Here is an 18,724-nt window from a genome sequence, read left to right as displayed (position 1 = left end):
GAATGTATAAATAGTGAAACAACAAACTGACGTTTCTCTCTCTCTCTCTCTCTCTCTCTCTCTCTCTCTCTCTCTAAAAAAAATCTCTTTCTGCAACTTAAAAAAAAAACACTTTTTTTTTTTACTTTACTGATTTTAGAGAATGGAAGGGAGAGGGAGAGATAGAAACACTGATGAGAGAGAACATCAACTGGCTACCTCCTGCATGCCCCCTCGCTCCCAACTGGGGATTTGGCCCACAACCTGGGCATGTGCCCTGACCAGGAATCAAACTGGTGACCTCTTGGTGTATGGGTTGACGCTCAACCATTGAACCACACCAGCCGGGCATCTTTCTGCAATTTTTAAGTATGACTTTAATCACCATGCTATACATTAGAGCCATATAGAACTTCTTTGTTACCCAGGCCAGTTTGGCTCAGCAGTTAGAACGTCAGCCCGCCGAGCAATGCATTGCAGGTTCAATTCCAGTCAAGGGCACGTACTTCAATTACAGTTCATCCCTGGCCTCGGTCAGGGTCATGCAGGAGGCAACCAGTCAATGTGTCCCTCTCACATCGATATTTCTCTCTCTCTCTCTCTGCATCTAAAGATAAATGGAGCTTGGCCAGTGTGGCTCAGTGGTTGAGCGTCGACCCATGCACCAAGAGGTTGCCGATTCAATTCCCGGTCAGGGCACATGCCTGGGTTGTAGGCCTGATCCCCATTGGGGGGCCTGCAGGGGGTGGCCAACTGATGTTCTCTCTCATCGATGTTTCTGTCTGTCTCCCTCTCCCTTCCTCTAAAATCAATAAGGAAAAAATAAAGATAAATGGAAAAATAATGTTCTTGGGTGAGGATTAAAAAAAAAAAGAACTTCTTTGTCTTATAACTGGAGGCTTGTACCCTTCGACCAACAGTCAGTTGGTTTTCTGAAGTACACAGCTGAAGGAACGCTTGGACTCTGACTCTTCCAGGCCAGCAGAATGGGTCTAGGAAGTGCTACCAGCATCGAGGCCACCGCAATCAGTCTGAAGTGTGCCTAGAACTTAATCTACAGCCTCTATCAGGGGTATCTCCCCAAATGAGTGGCACCAGAGTGTTACTAATTGTAATGGATAGATTCAGTGGCTGTCACGTGTTCACCTGGGTAAGATTTGGTGGTTATCGCATGTGTATATATATGCTGGGCATGGTACTGAAACATTTACACCATCTTTCACTGAGTTTTCACAAGCCTGTGAAGTCGATGTGGCAGGTGGCAGGCATGCTGCTGCTTCACAGGCACAGGGAAGTGAAGTAGTGCATCCGGTCATACACTGAGGGTAGCTGAGATTTGATCTAGACCCACATACCTCCAAAGCCTGTGTGCTTCTGGTTCCCTGGAACTGTTTAGTACTGGGTGAGCAACCTTCGAAGCAGGAGGGCCACTTATGGGAGAAATGTTATGGGCTTTTTACAAAAAAAAGGTATTTTATCTTCTCTCTCCTCTATATTAAGGAAATGTAGTAGCTAGAGATGTACTTATATATTCTTTTCTTCTTTTCCTCCTCACTGAAGAAGCATTCTGAGAGCTAGAATCCTAGAAATCAGGCAATTGGCATTAACTAATATATTTAATTTTAAGTCTTTAATTAAATTGTGTTTGATGAGATCCAGGAGGGTTGGGGACTAGGAGATGGCAGGCGACAGGAAAGCAAGCTAGCCCAGAGTTTAGCTAAAGGCTGGGGGTGGCAGTTGCGGGAAGTTGCAAGGTGACAGAGAGGGGGTGAAGCCATTTCTGAATGGGTCACACAGACTGGCAATGTAAAGTGGGTCTCCTGAAGACCAAAATACTGCCTTCTCCTTCCCTACCTGTAAGATAATAGAAGGAAATGGTGGAGGTCCTACAGCAAAGGCGTGTGAGTGGAAACTTCTGGCATTCTGAGGTAGTGGTGGCCTGGGGGAGAGGCAGGTAATAGATCAGCAACCTGGATATAACCTGGGGCAGGGTGGGGTGCTTTTGCAGTGCTGGGGCAAGAATGGATTTATGGGAAGGTTGTCTGAAAGTCTAAGGGCGTAGGCTGGGATTCCTGCTGGCCTAAGCAGGATGAACTCTGTCTGACAGGGGCTGCTTAATGTTTTCTAGGTCCAAAAGCATTTTGAAAATCTGATGAAAACAAACTTTTTCCAGAAAAATATACACACACCACAGTTTACCTACATTTCAAGAGTTTCTGAACTCTCCTCCCAAGTGCATCCATGGACCCATCTCCAGGCCTTGTTAAGAGCCCCTGTGCTAAGGTGATCAGCCAACAATTAGGAGCAGCAAAGTAGAGAGCTGTAGCAGGGAAATTTCAATCCCCAGGAGGAGGACCCCAAGACCCTAATGGTAAGGGGGGAGGGGTCTGATTCCCAAAATCAAGAAAACGGGGGCATATGGCTTGTCTGAGTTTTACTGGCATGTGGTATCATGCCTACTCTTCCACATCATCTGAGCTGCTGGCACCAAATCTCACTCTTCTTTGTCATTTTTCTGTTAAATACTTTCAGAGCAGACATGCACCCCTTTGGTGGCTGATCTCTGAGACCGATTCTTGAATTTTCGAAGGTTCAGATACCACTTTCTGCTCCAAGGTATTCCACATCCCTTTGATTTGTCCTTGTCTTTTGTTAACTGAGGCAGCCAGAGAACTAGTCAGATAGAAAAGGGCAGGTAAGCTGGCTAACTCATTGAGATGGGTACAGACCTCTGTAGAAAGGTCCTAGGCTGGTGCCTGGGGGAGGCTGTACCCAACTGCACAGTCTAACTTCTGACCCCTGCTCCCTTGCCTCAAGATTCCCACTTATAACCCATCATTTCTGTACTTGAAGCTTAGCTCTTAACTGGAAAAGCAGGATGAACTTTGAATGTTCTCCATTTACCTAATTCTGAATGAGGAATATCGCTCTGTACAATTTGCTAATCTGTTTACCCAACTTTGGCACACAGAAATAAAGTGGCTGACCTCTGCTCCCCATCTCTTGAGGGGGGAGGCAAAAAGAAAGATGATTTGTCCTCATTTTAATTGTCTAAAAACCAGACTACAGCCCTGGCCAGTTTGCTGTGTTTAGAGCGTCAGCCCACTGACCAGAAAGGCCTGAGTTTGGTTCCTTCTAAGGGCACGTACCTCGGTTGCAGTTTGTCCCCGGCCCTGGTTGGGGTTATATGGGTGGCAACCACTCGATGTTTCTCGTATCAATGTTTCACTTTCTCTCTTCCTCCCACTCTATCTGAAGATAAATGCAAAAAAACAAACAAACAAAAAACCAGACTGCGAAGTGTTAAGGGAAAAAATGGCACTGGAGAACATCCCGCCCTTAAATGCTTAATCTGAGTTAAAAAAAAAAAAAAGTAGCCCTGGCCAGTTTGGCTCAGCAGTTAGAGCGTCGGCCTGCAGTCCTGAGAGACCTGGGTTCAGTTCCCGCTAAGGGCATGTACCTCGGTTGCAGTTTGTCCCCAGCCTTGGTTGGGTAGTGCAGGAGGCAGCTACTCGATGTGTCCCTTTCACATCGATGTTTCTCTCTCTTTTCCTCTCTTTCCCTTCCACTCTATCTGAACAAAAAAAAATGGAAAAATGTCCTCGAGGATAAAAAAAAAAACGTTATAATATATCTTATTTAAAGTAAAATATCAAAAATATGTCAACATACAACCACTTTAAAATTATTAATATTTTACATTCTTTGTATTAAGATTTCAAAATCTGTTATGTATTAAAGCACATCTCAGCTAAGATGCTTTACTTGCAGCACTTAAAGAGAAATGTATCGACTGGCTGGGAACTGCCCCCTCTCCCTCCCCACCAGCCGGGCTGGGGCCTGAGCCAGGGGGGCGAGGGGGGGGCTCTCTGTCCCCTTCCAGGCCCGGTGTGGGCAGAGGGGACCCCCCTTCCCAGGCACCAGGGGGCGCCTCCCTCCGCCAGCTCCCGCCCTCCCCGTTAATAAATTTAAAAAATTAGTAAATAAAGAGAAATGTATCACTTCTCGACCTTTTTGCTAAGATCAAGTACAAAGGGAAATGTAGTCCTGTCCCAAAATAAAGTTGTGTTTAGCCAAAAAGAAAATATCCTCCACTGCGACAGCTATAAAAGGTAAATTAACTGAAATATAAAAATAGAAACAAAAAAGCTAGGGTAGCAATACTTACACCAGGCAAAATAGACTTTATATTTTTAAAGTTTTATTTAATTTTTTTTTATCCTCACCTGAAGACATTTTTCCATTTTTTGTTCAAGTAGAGTGGGAGGGAGAGAGAGGAACAGAGAAAGAGAGAGAAACATTGAAGTGAAAGGGACACATCGAGTGGCTGCCACCCGCACGACCAACCAGGGCCAGGGACAAACTGCAACCAAGGTACGTGCCCTTAGCAGGAACCGAACCCGGGTCTCTCAGGACCGCAGGCTGATGCTCTAACCACTGAGTAAAACCGGCCAGGGCGACAAAATAGACTTTAAAACAAAAGGCTGTATCAAGACAAAGAAGGACCCAGCAATTCCATTTCTGGGTATTTATCTGAAGAAACCCAAAAGATTACCTTGAAAAGACATATGCATCCATATGTTCATTGCAGCATTATTTACAATAGCCAAGATAAGGAAGCAACCTAAGTGTCCATCAATAGATGAACAGATAAAGAAGTGGTGATTATATACAATGACTATGACTCAGCCATTAAAAAGAATGAAATCTTGCCATCTGCAACAACATGGATGGACCTACAGGGTCTTGTGTTGAGTGAGACAAGTAAAACAGAGAGAGAAAAATGCCATATGATTCACTTCTATGTGTAACCTAAAAAACAAAATAAACAAACAAGCAGACCAGAAACAGACTCATAGATAGAACACTTTGATAGTTGCCACTTTGATGGGAGGGGGTTGGTGGGATGGGTGGAAAAGGTGAAGGGATTGAGAAGTACAAATTGGTAGTAACAGAATAGTCATGGGGATGTAAAGTATAGCATAAGGAATATAGGCAATAATATTTTAATAACTATATATAGTGTCAGGGGGGTACTAGATTTACTGGGATGTTCACTTCTCAAGTTATATAAATGTCTAGTCACTGGGTTGTACATCTGGAACTAATATAATATTGTACATCAACTATAATTAAAAATAAAAAATTATTTTTAAAAAGCACAAAAGGTACAAACTTCCAGTTATAAAATAAGTAAGTCATGGGGATGTAATGTATGGTGACTAGAGTTAATAATACTGTAGTGCATATTTGAGAGTGGTTAAGAGCACAGATCTTAAAAATTCTCATCACAAGAAAAAAAATTGTAACTGTGTGTGGTGAGTTAACTAGATTACTGTGATGATTATTATTATTTTTTCTTTATTGATTTTTAAAGAGAGGAAGTGAGAGGGGGAGAGAGAGAAACACTGATGAGAGAGAACACCGACTGGCCGCCTCCTGCATGCTCCCCAATGGGGATCTGGCCCACAACCTGGGCATGTGTCCTGACCAGGAATTGAACCAGTGACCTCTTGGTGCATGGGCTGATGCTCAACCACTGAGCCACACCAGTAGGACTGTGATGACTCTTTTGCAAAATATATACAAATATTGAGTCATTATGTTGAACGCCTGAAACTAATATAATGTTATGTGTCAATTTTATCTCAATTAAAAATAAAATACATGAAAATAAAAAAAATTAAACATTTAGTTCCACAGTTGCCTAGCCACACTGACCTGAGCTTTGAAGGAAGCAGGAAGCAAGCAGTTAACATACTCCCCCTTCCCCAACCTGGCAGAGGTAGCTGCCTCTGAAATAATGTTGGCAATAAAGATTGCCATCACCGCACTAGTAACTAAATGCCTACTGAGTGCCACACCTCTCCACATGCCCATTCCACAGCAAACATTCTTGTGCCTTACCAAGTCTCCCTCTCAATTCCCTGTTCGCTCGCCTGCCTTCCCCACTCACTGAGATCCATGAGGACAAGAAATGTTTGCTTCACCTCTGTCTTCCTAGAAACTAGCACAGGGCGCACTACTGCTTTATCCAAGAGCAGCATCTTCCTGTTGAGTTTGTGTGTACAAGCTGGAGGGAACTTTGCCAGGTGCTGGGAGGACAGCAGTAAGACAAGACCTCTGCCCTCAGAGCGATTACAGCAGAGAGGAGGAAATGACAGATATTCAAACACACAATTAGAATAAAGCATTTGTAAGTAGGTTTTAAGTGAACACCAACTGAGTCAGGGGAAGCTAACGGGTATAAGATGGTATGACACTGCCTGGACAAGAAGGTGCAAAGGAAGAAAGGATTAATGGAAAAGCCCTCAGGAAGATTTAGGAACACCAAAGCCTCCTCAGCATAATCCCTCCAACTCATCACCCTCCCTCTGAAATCAATTGGTTTAGGGCTCTTTTCTCACAGGCCAGCTTAGCCTGTAAATGCTAACAATCTGCCATTAAGCAACCCCATTAGACTAAGCTGTTCAGTGTGACATTTCCCAAATGTATTCAGGCAAGTTCCTAACTCATGGTCTGCAGACATATGAGTGAGAAATACCAGACCAGACAAAGCTACACAGGTCTCTCTGCTACAGGACTTCTCAGAGCCTTTACTGTGTCAATGTATACGTTATCAATGTACCTTATGAATCTGGAGCTTGGGTGTCAGGCCAAACCTAGTATGCAGTATTTCTCATTCTTGTTGGACAGGGAATGCTTTTCACAAGTATATCCTTAAACTACTGTTCAATGGAACACACGCTGAGAAACACTGGTTTGAGTATTTCCTGTGCAATTTCTAGAGCACTTTGCTCTGTAGAGCAGTGATCTTTAAACTAGAGTTCTGGTAACTCCCAGGAACATGAAAACTTTCCAAAGGGTGAGACAAATAACTTAAGATGATCAATTTTGGGTAACTTAACTTCCATACATACTTTCTCCTAAAATTAACTTGCTCAAGAAAGCCTTTGGCTAAATCTCCCTTCCTACCTCTCCTTTCACATTTGCCCTTCTCACATTTTACAAAAGAAAGACACAAAGGGATAGAAACAAGCCTCACACGCCTTCTCCCCACTGTCTTGCCTGGCCCTGCCCTGACCCTCAACCACTCATGCTGGGTCACTACAACTGGAGCCTGTAGGCCACTGGGGTGTAAGCTACAGCAAGTGCACTCAGACACCTGTTAAATGACTAAAGAGACTGCATCCTTGCTCCCCTTGCCTCCTCTAGGATCTCTACTTTAAGTCTACTCTTCCTGGACTAATCTTCCACAAAATGCTACTTTCATCCTGTATTTGCCTGCTCAAGAACCACAGTGGCTCACCTGGTCAACGGAAACACCTTGGTCAACATTTAGCCACCTGCACCCAATCCCTTCCATTCTCTGCTTGGACACGTACCTTCCACTCTAGTCAGGAAGGTCTCCTGGCCTCTCTTGTTCTTGCCACCATGCCTTTTCTCATGCTGCATCACCTGCTTGGGACACCCTCCCAACCATCCTGCCAATTATTATTCTGCTTATCTTCTAATGCTCTCAAGCCAAGCCCTGCTCACTTAACGAGGCCATCATTCAGCCAGTCCACATCACTGCCCCTCTTTGGTGAGGTTCCTCTTACACCACACCGTGTGACTCTAAATTACAGTGTGGTAGCCTGAAGAAGTTTTGGGATAGAATCAAATCTCAGCTCTCTAGTGTTTAAAGTAAACTTAGGGAAATTATTAACCTCTTTGAGTCTCATCTGCAAAATGGGTACATTACTTACACCAAAGAATTATAAAAGGATAGGTGAAATGTGACCATACTGGGAAGTCAAATTAACAATAGTCACTAGAATATAAGCTCCACGAGGGTAAGGGTTTTTCTCTATATACTGATGTAACTTAAGGCTTGAAACATTGCCTAGAACATAGTAAGCATTTAATGAATACGGCTGGTATGGCTCAGTGGATTGAGCATTGTCCCATGGACTAAGAGGTCCTGGTTCCATTCTGGGTCAGGGCACATGCCCAGGTTGCAGGCTCCATCCCCAGTAGGGGGCATGCAGGAGGCAGCCAACTGATGTTTCTCACATTGACGTTTCTATCTCTATTTCTCTTCTGCTCGCTCTAAAAAAATCAATAAAAACGTATTTTAAAATAAATATATAAATACTTGGTGAACTATATGACTGAAAGAAATGAATACACAATAATATAATAACTCTCTTGATCTAATCTACTCCATAAACCTATGATGTAGGCATGATTTTTATTCTCATTTTACAGAGAAGGAAACTAAGGCCTTCCACAGGCAGCAAACAATACCACAATCTGAACCTCAGCAGTCTGGCTCCAGAACACACGGTGGGGTACTCAAGTGTGACTATCCCTTCTCTACCTAGACTCATCCATGAAGGTGGTTATCAGAATTGGTCTGTTTCTCTAGTCTGCTTTCCACAGAACCAGGTACCCAGTAACCACCAATACTTGGCTGGCAAAGGCTAAGAACAAGATTATTCTACACTTTACATTAAGCCAGTTACCCCAAAAGAGGGTTTCAGGGAGTGAGTTTATGGCGCGGTCTTACCTTGCCCTTGAACAAGATCACCGGGCAGACAAACCGTCCTCTGCACCTGGCTGTCTTGCTTCGGTTAACGAGGTCTTGCAACTTGCTCACTTGCACAGTGCTCTGAAACCTGACAACGGACGAGAGGCAGGTTAAGCTGGTTTCTAAGTGGGCCTGTGTGTGTGTGTGTGTGCACGTGTGTTTTCACAAAGATCCCATGCTAGGTCTGCATGTGTGTGTGTGAACACTCTTTTCAAATTTAGTAAGTGCTCTAATTCCTAAATTCTAGATCATGGATATATTTGGGGGAGGGGGGAGTGCTGTATCATATGTATTAACATTTAAGTGATCCTGATTTCGGAACTTATAAGATAAAAAAAAAAAAGCCTGGCTGGTGTGGCTCAGTGGTTGAGCGTCAACCCATGCACCAAGAGGTCGCCGGTTCGATTCCCGATCAGGGCACATGCCCAGGTTGTGGGCCAAAACCCCAGTGGGGGGGGCATATAGGGGCAGCCAATCAATGTTCTCTCTCATCAATGTTTCTATCTCTCCCTCCCTCTCCTTCTCTCTCTAAAATCAATAAAGAAAACAAAATTAAAAAAAAAAAAGAAATGAGCTCCAGCAAGTCACACCCCTATCAAATCATATCATATCAGTAGATCCCCAAAATAAGGGTCTACTCTCATAGATTCATTCACCTACTGAACCTTAGTAAAAGGCTCTAAATAAGCCAGTCATAGCTTCTGAGTGCAAAAGAAATAAGAAGCAAGAAAGTTAAAAGAGGGGGAAGCTATCCCAACTATGCAGAGTGACAAAGTAGAAGGGAGGGAAGGCATTCATGTTTCCCACCTTACAAGGGTTGAACTTCCAGGCCAAGTTCCAAAGGGCCTTTAACTCCCACACCTGTAATCCTTCTGGGGATCTGCATATTATTGCAAGGCACATGCACACAAAATAACTGCTTCAGAATGAATTGGTTTAGTGACTCCTACACATCTATGGTACCTTTTAAAGCACGGATGCTGTTGGCATTAAGAAAAAGACAAAGTATTTTTAAAACACTGCTGATTTTTCCCGGCCGGTGTGGCTCAATGAATTGAATGTTGTCCCATGGACTGAGAGGTCTTGGTTCGATTCCTAGTCGGGCACATGCCTGGGTTGTGGGATCAGTCCCTGGTAGGGGTGTGCGGGGAGGCGGCTGGTCAATGTTTCTCTCTCATATCGATGTTGCTATCTCTTTCTCCCTCCCTCTCTCTCTCTAAAAAAAAAAAAATCGATAAAAACATAGTTAAAAATAAAAAATAAAATAAAATACTGTTCATTTCATAGTAGTCTTCATAGATATATTCTCAAGCCAGTTACTAAAAATGTAACTATCAAGTAGGGATCTGAAATTAAAGTTAAAAGGGACTCTTCAAATAAAAACCTGGACTAAAAGTTTGATCTTGGAAAGAGAACAAGGAGGTAAAGGAGGAGGACTTATATTTCCTTTTCTGAAGGTCTAAGTAAAGATGTTACTTCTGTAATCCTTTTTATTCTTTTTTTGAAGGAAGAATGGCAAACTTGAAGAAGCTGGGGTACCTCTTCAAGGTGCCTGTAGGGTGGCATAGGCTGCCAGCCAGGCTCTAGAAAACACATGGCTCACTGAAAACCCAGTTCTGTTGCCTTCTCATCACTCAGTTTCTCTCTGAAATAAAAAGGCACCTTAGTACAAAACAATTGCCTAATTAAACTCAGAGTCCATTAGAATACAAAAGAAAGCACAAACAGTGCTGTTCCAGCAGTCTTCTAAACCTTCTGGTGGCCCCAGGCCATTTTCACAGACCTAGTCAGCACCATCTGTTGCAACTGACTCTCCCTTAGCTATACCAGCAGTTCCCTCTGTGCTCTAAATGCCTTGAAACTACATGTGATTCTCCCAGGTTGAGTCCTTCTATTGAGCAAACTCTCCACAGAGCCAACGTGAAGAACATGCCTGTATGCATTTCCCTTGTACGGGTTCTGTACAGCCTTTTTTTTAATCCTCACCCGAGGACATTTTTCCATTTTTTGTTCAGATAGAGTGGGAGGGAGAGAGAGAGGAACATCGACGTGAAAGGGACACATCAAGTGGCTGCCACCCGCATGACCAACCAGGGCAGGGGAAAAACTGCAACCGAGGTACATGCCCTTAGCGGGAACCGAACCCGGGTCTCTCTGGACCACAGGCGACACTCTAACTGCTGAGCCAAACCGGCCAGGGCTGTATAGCCTTTTAATGTAGAGGCAGGCATACTTATTCTTGTTAAGCTAGTTGGTGTTTTATTTTCCTCATTCCTCTACTCAAAGAAACAATTCAGTTTCTGTCTAAAGTTCCTGTTTTTATTTTTATTATCTCTTGGCCTTAGGATCTTTTTCTTACAGTGCTAAGCACTGAACTGTGTGTCTGGCACATGATGCTCATAATAAGAAGTGTAGGCTTGTGTATTTGTTTATTTTGCAGGACTGAGCCTTTACCCTATGGAATCTAATGCTATTTCTAGGTAGTGTCAGAATTGAGCTGAATTGTGGGACACCCAACTGGTGTCTTGAAAACTGGTTGGTGTGGGGAAACCCCCCACCCCTCACACATAATGGAAATGGGTACAGAACTTTACTATCCCCCAGTGCGTCATCTGCACTTCCCTAATTCTGGCTCTTGTGACACTGTTGTTACATGATAGTAAAAAGCTAGGAAAATCCCTCAGCAAGTGGAATAGAGAAACTGAGACAAGAAAATTAAACAAGGCCAAACAATTTGGGGAGCTTGCAGCTAGCTTATAAATAACAGGCCATTATCTTCCCCAACAAGGACAGTGAGAGCTAGTGGCTAAATACCCCTCCTCACTAAATAAAAGATGCAGAAAGGGGGAGAAGACGAGGAATCATAATGCCATCAGAGACTACATAGCGTAAATTACCCTGAAACTACCTAAAAGACAGCAGAGAGGAGGAAGGAGGGGGAAGGAAGAGTTCAGTCTTATCCCACTGCTTAAACAAAAAAAGCCAACAGTCTCAGGATTTAATTGCCAGGTGCTTCTCATAAATTCTGGGAAAGCCATAACAAAGTAAAAGTGAGAAGGCTTCAGAGTTAACCTGTACCAGGTTATCTAGCAGAGGAATTTTAACATTTATAAACAGAAAAGTATATAAGGCAGAACCCCCCACACACACACACACACCCCCACTCTCGCTCCTCGGGTTAGCTGAGAGCGCCCATCTGTGCTTTATAAGCCAGATGTATAGATCGCTTGCCTTGCTTCTTTAATAAATTTGCATGCTCTACTTTCTTAATAAATTCACTTTAACACAACGCAATTATCTGGAGTCATTCATTTGAATTCATTCACATGAGAAGTCAAAAACCTCTCCCTACAACTCAGGGGGCTGTCTGGTAACACCTCTCTGGTGTCTGAGAGAGGTGCCTGTAACACTGTCATTGCTTATTTATTTGGTTTCTGTTACCCACTAGCCTAAGGATCGGGACTTCATCTATCTACTAAGGCTTCCAAATGGATCTCTGTGGACTGCCACATGACAGGAGCTCAATGAAAACTTGTTGATAAACATGTCTTGGCTGTTCAGAGATCCCTGTCCAGGCTTCTATTCCTGAATGATGGGCTAAACTGAGGAGTGTTAAGCAGACCTAACCACTTCAATCCAGTTCTACCCTCTGTAACTCAGTCTAATTAGTGTCATATTAACACCAAAGCCAGATATGTAAAGAAGTAAAAATTTCTACTTGTCCCACCTAAACATGCATATACTCCCTTTTCTTCAACAAACAGGCATCGCCTACTCAGTTATCACTTCAAGGCCTTGCAAGTAGTGAAAAGTAAAAACAAACCCCAATAAACAACTCCAGGTTTAGGGATGGACCACAGTAGCCCTGGTCTGGAAGGTGAGACTCTGCTAGACAAGACTGGAAAGCCATGGTGATGACAGAAAAAATGGGGACATGGGTGGACAGAGCAGGATGAGGAAGACCTGGTTTTTAACCCCACTCTGCTAACTATATCTGTAGGTTTCAACTTCCTCTTCTGTACAATGGACGTCATACTGTCTTCTTTGCTAGGTGTCTGCAGGACTTGAGCGAGTTATTGTATGAAACTCTAATAACACATGCCAAACAGTAGGCACTTTACAAATGTTAGTTTCCCTCTCTTTAAGGGCTAGACTGAATCAGCACCAAACTTATTTCCTTCCCAGAAAAGTTTCTGTGAGGCAACCAAGACTGAGGTTCCTTAGAATACTGCTACAACAGGGTGGTTTGGCATTACCTGGGAGCTTGTTAGAAAATGCAGAAGGCAAGGCCCCACTCTAGACCTACTGAGTCAGATTCGGCCTCGTAACTAGAGCCTCAGGTGATTCACTCACAAAATCAAGTTGGAAAAGCAACACCTTGACTACACCTGAACTTAGTATCATAATGCCATTGTAAAACCACCAGTCAGCATTGAAGAGGGTTGGAATGAGGGCAAGGGCAAGGGCAAGGAAAAAGAGCTCTTGTTCAGAAACTTTAGCTAAAGGCTTGTAGAAGGTGAGGTGACCTAATTTTGGAAGACGTTAGGAAGAAAGAGGAATCATAAATAATAGGACCATAGGAAAACCCAATTCTTTAGGCTTGGAGATCCCTGAAGTTCTTAGGTTATACAACTGAGGATATGATACAATTTTTACGATCTACATATAATTTGTTTTTCTACTGCATTCGTTTTTTTCAGTGAACACCACCACAAGCTCATGAGCTGGTACACTTACAGATATCCCATTTTACAGATGAGAAAACTAAGGCTTAGTCCTTGAACTCCTCCAAACTGGTTGTTCTGCTCGAAAGCCTTGACTCCTGGCAGCCCACAGCAGCAGTTATCAGGTTATAGCATATGTAAGACTGATCTAGGGAGCTCTCTGAGAATGTAGATTCTGGAAATTCTGATTCAGGGGCCCTAGAATCTATTATTTTAATGAGTGTTCAGGGGATAGTAGGAAATAAAACCACTAACACCCCCAGGTCCATACTTCTTGGTCTTCTGGGATACTCTTACTCATCCTTCCAATTCTATCTGAAAAGGATCTCCACCATGGGGTCTTCCCAAACACACAAACCAGACTGCTGATAGGCCTACAACAGAACTTCTCAAACATTAATGTGCATACAAAACACTGAGGCATCTTGTTATGCTTGATTTTGACTGATTCAGAGGCTCTGGAGCTCGAGATTCAGAGTTTCTAGCCAGTTCCTGGGTGCACTGATGGGCATGCTGTGGGTAGAGATGGCCTCCTACACTTTGCAGCACGACTCTATTGTAGCACTCATCCTAACATTCATGGGGCTAGGCTTTCACAGATATTGTTGAAAACAGCTCCTAAAATTCCCTTAAAATCAGCAGCAAGCAGGGAGACTAGGGGAACAAACTTTGAGATTGACATAAAGCATTTTCTAGAGCCTCAATATGGTGATTGTTTTAACTGATTTCAGAGAGACACAGAAACATCAATCGCCTGCCTCCTACACGCCCCTAACTGGGGATCGAACCCACAACCCAGGCATGTGCCCTGACCGGGTGTTGAACCAGTGACCTCCTGGTATTTGGGATCATGCTTAACCAACCTCACCACACTGGCTGGGCTGTGATAATTTTTTAGTGTCAAACAACTGCTACCATTTACTAACCACCTATGGGCTGCAACCTGTGCCAGGTACTTTATGTCTGCTGTGGTATGAACTGTTACCCCATAGAAAGCACTCAGACCTTGGCAGGCCCTATATAAATGGTAGCTCTTACTTCTAATTCTTACAACATGCCAGGCTTATAATAGCCACATTCATCATCAGGGATTGCACTAGCCACTTTTCTAAAGAGGTACACTTACCAATGAGAAAACTAACAAAGAAGTTAAATAACTTGCACAAATTATTTACACAGCCAGCAAGTAAGGCAGCCAGAATGTAAACTCAAGCAATCAGACTCCAGACCTTAGTCAGGCTCTTAAGCATGTTAACACTGCACACCTCCCACCCACATTTTCTTAAAAAAAAAAAAAAAAAGGACACTGAGGTGAGTTGCTTTAGGGTGGGAGTGAAATGGAAGTCCAGGGCTGTGACTCCCAATCCCTATTCTACCATTCTATGCTAAGCTGCCGTGTCAGTCTTACATATCAAACCCTGAAGTAAATAAAGATGTGGCTAAGGCTTAACACCTGGGGAAAGCGAAGTTGCCCAGCCCAGAGCCCTGCTCAGCTGAAGACTTCCTGACTCGGAATGAGCTGGCAAGGCCTCCCCAGACAGACCCACTCTGGTCACATGATGCTCACATGTCTTTCTCTTTCTCAGAACTTTCATACTCCAGGAACACGATGTGCTGGGGGTAGTGGCCGCAGATATCCCCATTCACATTTTGGATCACGCTGTAACAGTAGTCTCGGCCAAACAGCTCCAGACATCTCTTCTCGATGCGCTCAACCTGCACAGAGGAGGAGACCTGAGCATAAAAATGATTCTGGGGCTCTGAATGTGAGAATTAGGTGGTTTATGACCTAGAGAGGTCACTGGGAGTGACATGTGCCTCTGTAATTATTATTCAGTGCCAGGAAAAGACCTATTGCAGGGTCACAGGCCCTAACTGTGTAGTTCATTAACCAACACGTGGTATACTATGGGAGCGGCTCTGAACCCCTCAATGTTGCAGTAACATTGTTGTTAAGGATTTGAAGAAGAGAATTACAGCTTTCATTACAGCCTTCCAGGTCTGGCAATAAAGTGACTGAAAGGAATTCCAAGGCTAGAAAAAAGAAGAACCGAAGCCTGCTTTTGATAAAGGAACAGAGGGAGTCAACAGGGCTGTCTTCCTGCTCTACACGGGAAGCTAAGGGATGGGCCTAAGTTTAGTGTCATGTTGTACAGGAGATAGTATAAGGAGGCAACACAGTTCATCTCTCGGCTCCACTCAGCCCCCCTACTCCAGTCCCTTCATTCTGACCTCTGAACTGGAGGAATACTCCACAGGTTTTTAAAAATCTAGCCTGAGGGCTAGACTTTTTTCTTTTTTTTTAAATCTTGGTTTTTGTCCCCGCCTGATGCAGGGGAGTAACCCTCCTCAGCTCCTTCTCTCTAATCTCTGAACCTGGCCCCTCACTCTGATCCTTGACCTCCAAACCCCTTGCCTCAAACCAAGAAGACGTTCTTCGTTGCCTCATTCTGACCTCGGTTCCTCCTTTTTTCGGTTTTTAAAACCGACCCTTACTCTCCGGATCCAGATCCTGGGAACTCTCCTTCCTCTGACCCCTAACCTCAGCCTTTCCGCTGTAGCTTCCCAAGCCAGGGACCTTCTCCTGCTCACCACGCCTCCGAACTCACCTTAGAGCCGCCGGTCCCGCTGCAGTCCTTGGCCCGGTACTGAGTCCGGGAGAACTCCTCCAGCAGCTCTCCGAGCCCCGGCTCCTGCGGCGGCGGGTTACCCGAAGAAGTCGAAGACCCGGCGGAAGTTGCTGCGGCGGCCCGAGCCCCAGCCATGGCCCAGCCCCGAGTCCCTGCAGCGTCCCGCGTCCCCTTCAGCGCGCCTCAGCCCGGCCCATGGCACTTGGAGGTACCCGACTTCAAGTCCGGAACCTCCAGAACCGCTTCAGCCGCCGCCTTCCGCTTCCACTTCCGGCCCCGCCCCACTCTGCCGGATGTTTACCCGCCCTGGCCAATCGGAGCCGGGACTCGCGCCCTGCCCCACGATTACCGGCCCACCGTCAGACGCGGAGCGATCCGAGTGGTCTCGGGGGAGGGGGCCGAACTACTCGCAGAGCCGAGGTGCTCCGCCCCACGGGGTTTCCCCTGGGGAAGCCGGGCTGAACCATTGGGGCTGCGGAGCAGGTGGGCGGGCCTTGAAGGAAGGAGGAGGACCGAACCATGGGAAAGAAGCGAGTAAGAGTGAAACAAACCATTACAGGGAGAGGAGGACGGAACTCCTGGAGGCCACTAGTGGTGGCAACCGCAGTAATAATAGTAACAATAAAACAGCAGTTCATAAGGCGTTCGGCTTGCACTGCTTCTTACAACGTCCATGTGATTTTATAGTGCCCCAATCGTCTACCTAGTTTATTAAAGAAGAAACCCGCAGTCATAACTAGCTTGAAATATTTTATTTATTTATTTATTTATTTATTCATTCCCACCCGAGGACATTCTTTGATTTTTATTCAGAGAGAGAGAGAGAAAGAAACATCGACGTGAAAGGGACACATCGAGTGTCTGCCTCCCACACAACCCCAACAGGGGCCGGGGACAAATTGCAACCGAGGTACGCGCCCTTAGCGGGAACGGAACCCAGGTCTCTCTGGACCGCAGGCCGACACTCCAACCGCTGAGCCAAACCGGCCAGGGCGAAATATTTTTTTATTTAGTTAATTTTTTAAAAAATTTTACTTATTATTATTTTTTTAATCCTCACCCGAGGACAGTTTTCCTTTTATCTTCAGATAGAGTTGGGGGGAGGGGGGAGGGAGAAACATCCATTAATTCTTGTTTCTGGGATCCAACCTGCAACTTTGGTGTATAAGGACGACACTGACCAACTGAGCTACTTGGCCAGGGCAATCATCACTTGTTATTTGAAAATGCTTCCTATGTTATTTAACATCTCAAATAAGCCTAATGAGTTTACATTTCTCTCTCTCTCTCTCTCTCTCTTTAATGTTTTTACTTGATTTTTAGAGGGAGAGAGAGAGAGAGAAACCTCAATGAGAGAGAAACATCCATTGGCTGCCTCTTGCACGCCCCCTACTGGGGGTCAAGCCCGCAAACCTGGCATGTGTCCTGACTGGGAATCAAGAGGCGACCGCACCTGCCTGGCTACATTTCTCTCTGTTTTTAAATATATATTTTTATTGACTTTTAGAGAGAGAGAGGAAGGGAGAGGAAGAGAGAAACATCAGTAGGCTGTCTTCCCAACGCCCTCTACTGGAGGTGGAGCTGAACCTGCAACCCACTGGTGCATGGGACAATGCTCATCCAACTGAGCCACATGGGCCAGAGAGCTAAATTTCTCTTTTTATAGGAGAACAAACATTTTTAAAAACTATTTTAAAATTTATTGACTGATTTTTAAAGAGAAAGAGGAAGAGTGGGAGAGAAACATTGATTTGTTGTTCCACTAACTCATGCATTCATTGGTTGATTTATTTATTTTTTTAATCCTAACCCAAGGATATTTTTTCCATTTATCTTCAGATAGAGTGGAAGGGAGGGAGGGGGGAGAGAGAGAATCATCGATGCTAGAGAGACACATAGATTGGTTGCCTCCCGCACGACCCGGATCAGGCCTAGGGACAAACCACAACCAAGGTACGTGCCCTTGGCTGGAATCGAACCTGCGACTCTTTGGTCCACGGGCAAATGCTCTAACCGCCGAGCCAAACCGGCCAGGGCCATTGGTTGATTCTTGTATGTGCCCTGACTGGGGATCGAACCTGCAACCTTGGCATTTCAGGTCAATGATCTAATCAACTGAGCTACTTAGCCAGGGCTGAACAAATCTTTTGAGAGGTTCTGTAAAATCCCAAAGTTAGTTAGAATAGTAAAATAAAAAACAGTTCATTTAGAATTTGATATTGGAGAACTTTGTTAAAAATTCCCAGCCAGTGTGGCTGGCTCAGTGGATTGAGCGTCATCCCTTGGACTGGGAGGTCCTGGTTCTCAGTCAGGGCACATGCATGGGTTGCAGACTCAATCCCCAGTAGGAGGCATGCAGGAGGCAGTCAATGGATATTTCTCACATCAGTGTTTCTCTTTCCCTCTCCCTTTCTCTCTCTCTGTTTTAAAAATCAACAAAAACATATTTTTAAAAATCTATTTATTGCATTTGCCAGTTTTGCTCAGTGATTAGAGCATCAGCTGGCAGACCAAAGGGTCGTAGGTCTGATTCCCAGTCAAGGGCATGTACCTGGGTTGCAGGTTCGCTCCCCCTGGCACCAGTCAGGGTCGTGTGGGAAGCAACCAATCAATGTGTCTCTCTCACATAGATGTGTCTTTCTCTCTCCCTTCCACTCTGAAAAAATCAATGGAAAAGTGTCATCAGGTGAGGATTAACACACAAAAAAAATCCATTTATTCAAAGTGACAATTAGGAGGAAGTAGAAGAGATAAGGAGGGTCAACTATATGGTGGTGAACATAGACTGCAATATACAGATAACGTTTTATAGAATTGTA

The 18,724-nt window shown here is 44.5% G+C and overlaps 1 protein-coding gene across 3 annotated transcripts in view; it reads right to left on the bottom strand.

The window, feature by feature from the left end:
• MTMR14 (myotubularin related protein 14) overlaps positions 1–16,177 on the bottom strand; it is a 52,878-nt gene extending 36,701 nt beyond the window's left edge. For 2 of the 3 annotated variants that reach the window (XM_036266367.1, XM_036266368.1), the window contains exons 1-3: positions 15,885–16,170; positions 14,843–14,991; positions 8,531–8,639 (exon numbers count right to left, since the gene is read on the bottom strand). In XM_036266367.1, the coding sequence (XP_036122260.1) occupies positions 8,531–8,639; positions 14,843–14,991; positions 15,885–16,040 (414 nt within the window). In that variant the 5' untranslated portion in view covers positions 16,041–16,170. Of the gene's footprint in view, positions 1–8,530; positions 8,640–14,842; positions 14,992–15,884 lie in introns of all 3 variants that reach the window. The other variant, XM_036266366.1, reaches the window with a different exon arrangement.
• Between the last annotated feature and the right edge of the window lie 2,547 nt (positions 16,178–18,724).

Source organism: Molossus molossus, unplaced genomic scaffold (genome assembly GCF_014108415.1).
Source record: "Molossus molossus isolate mMolMol1 unplaced genomic scaffold, mMolMol1.p scaffold_m16_p_18, whole genome shotgun sequence".
Classification (NCBI taxonomy): domain Eukaryota; kingdom Metazoa; phylum Chordata; class Mammalia; order Chiroptera; family Molossidae; genus Molossus; species Molossus molossus.
This window is presented reverse-complemented; position numbering and strand designations above follow the sequence as displayed.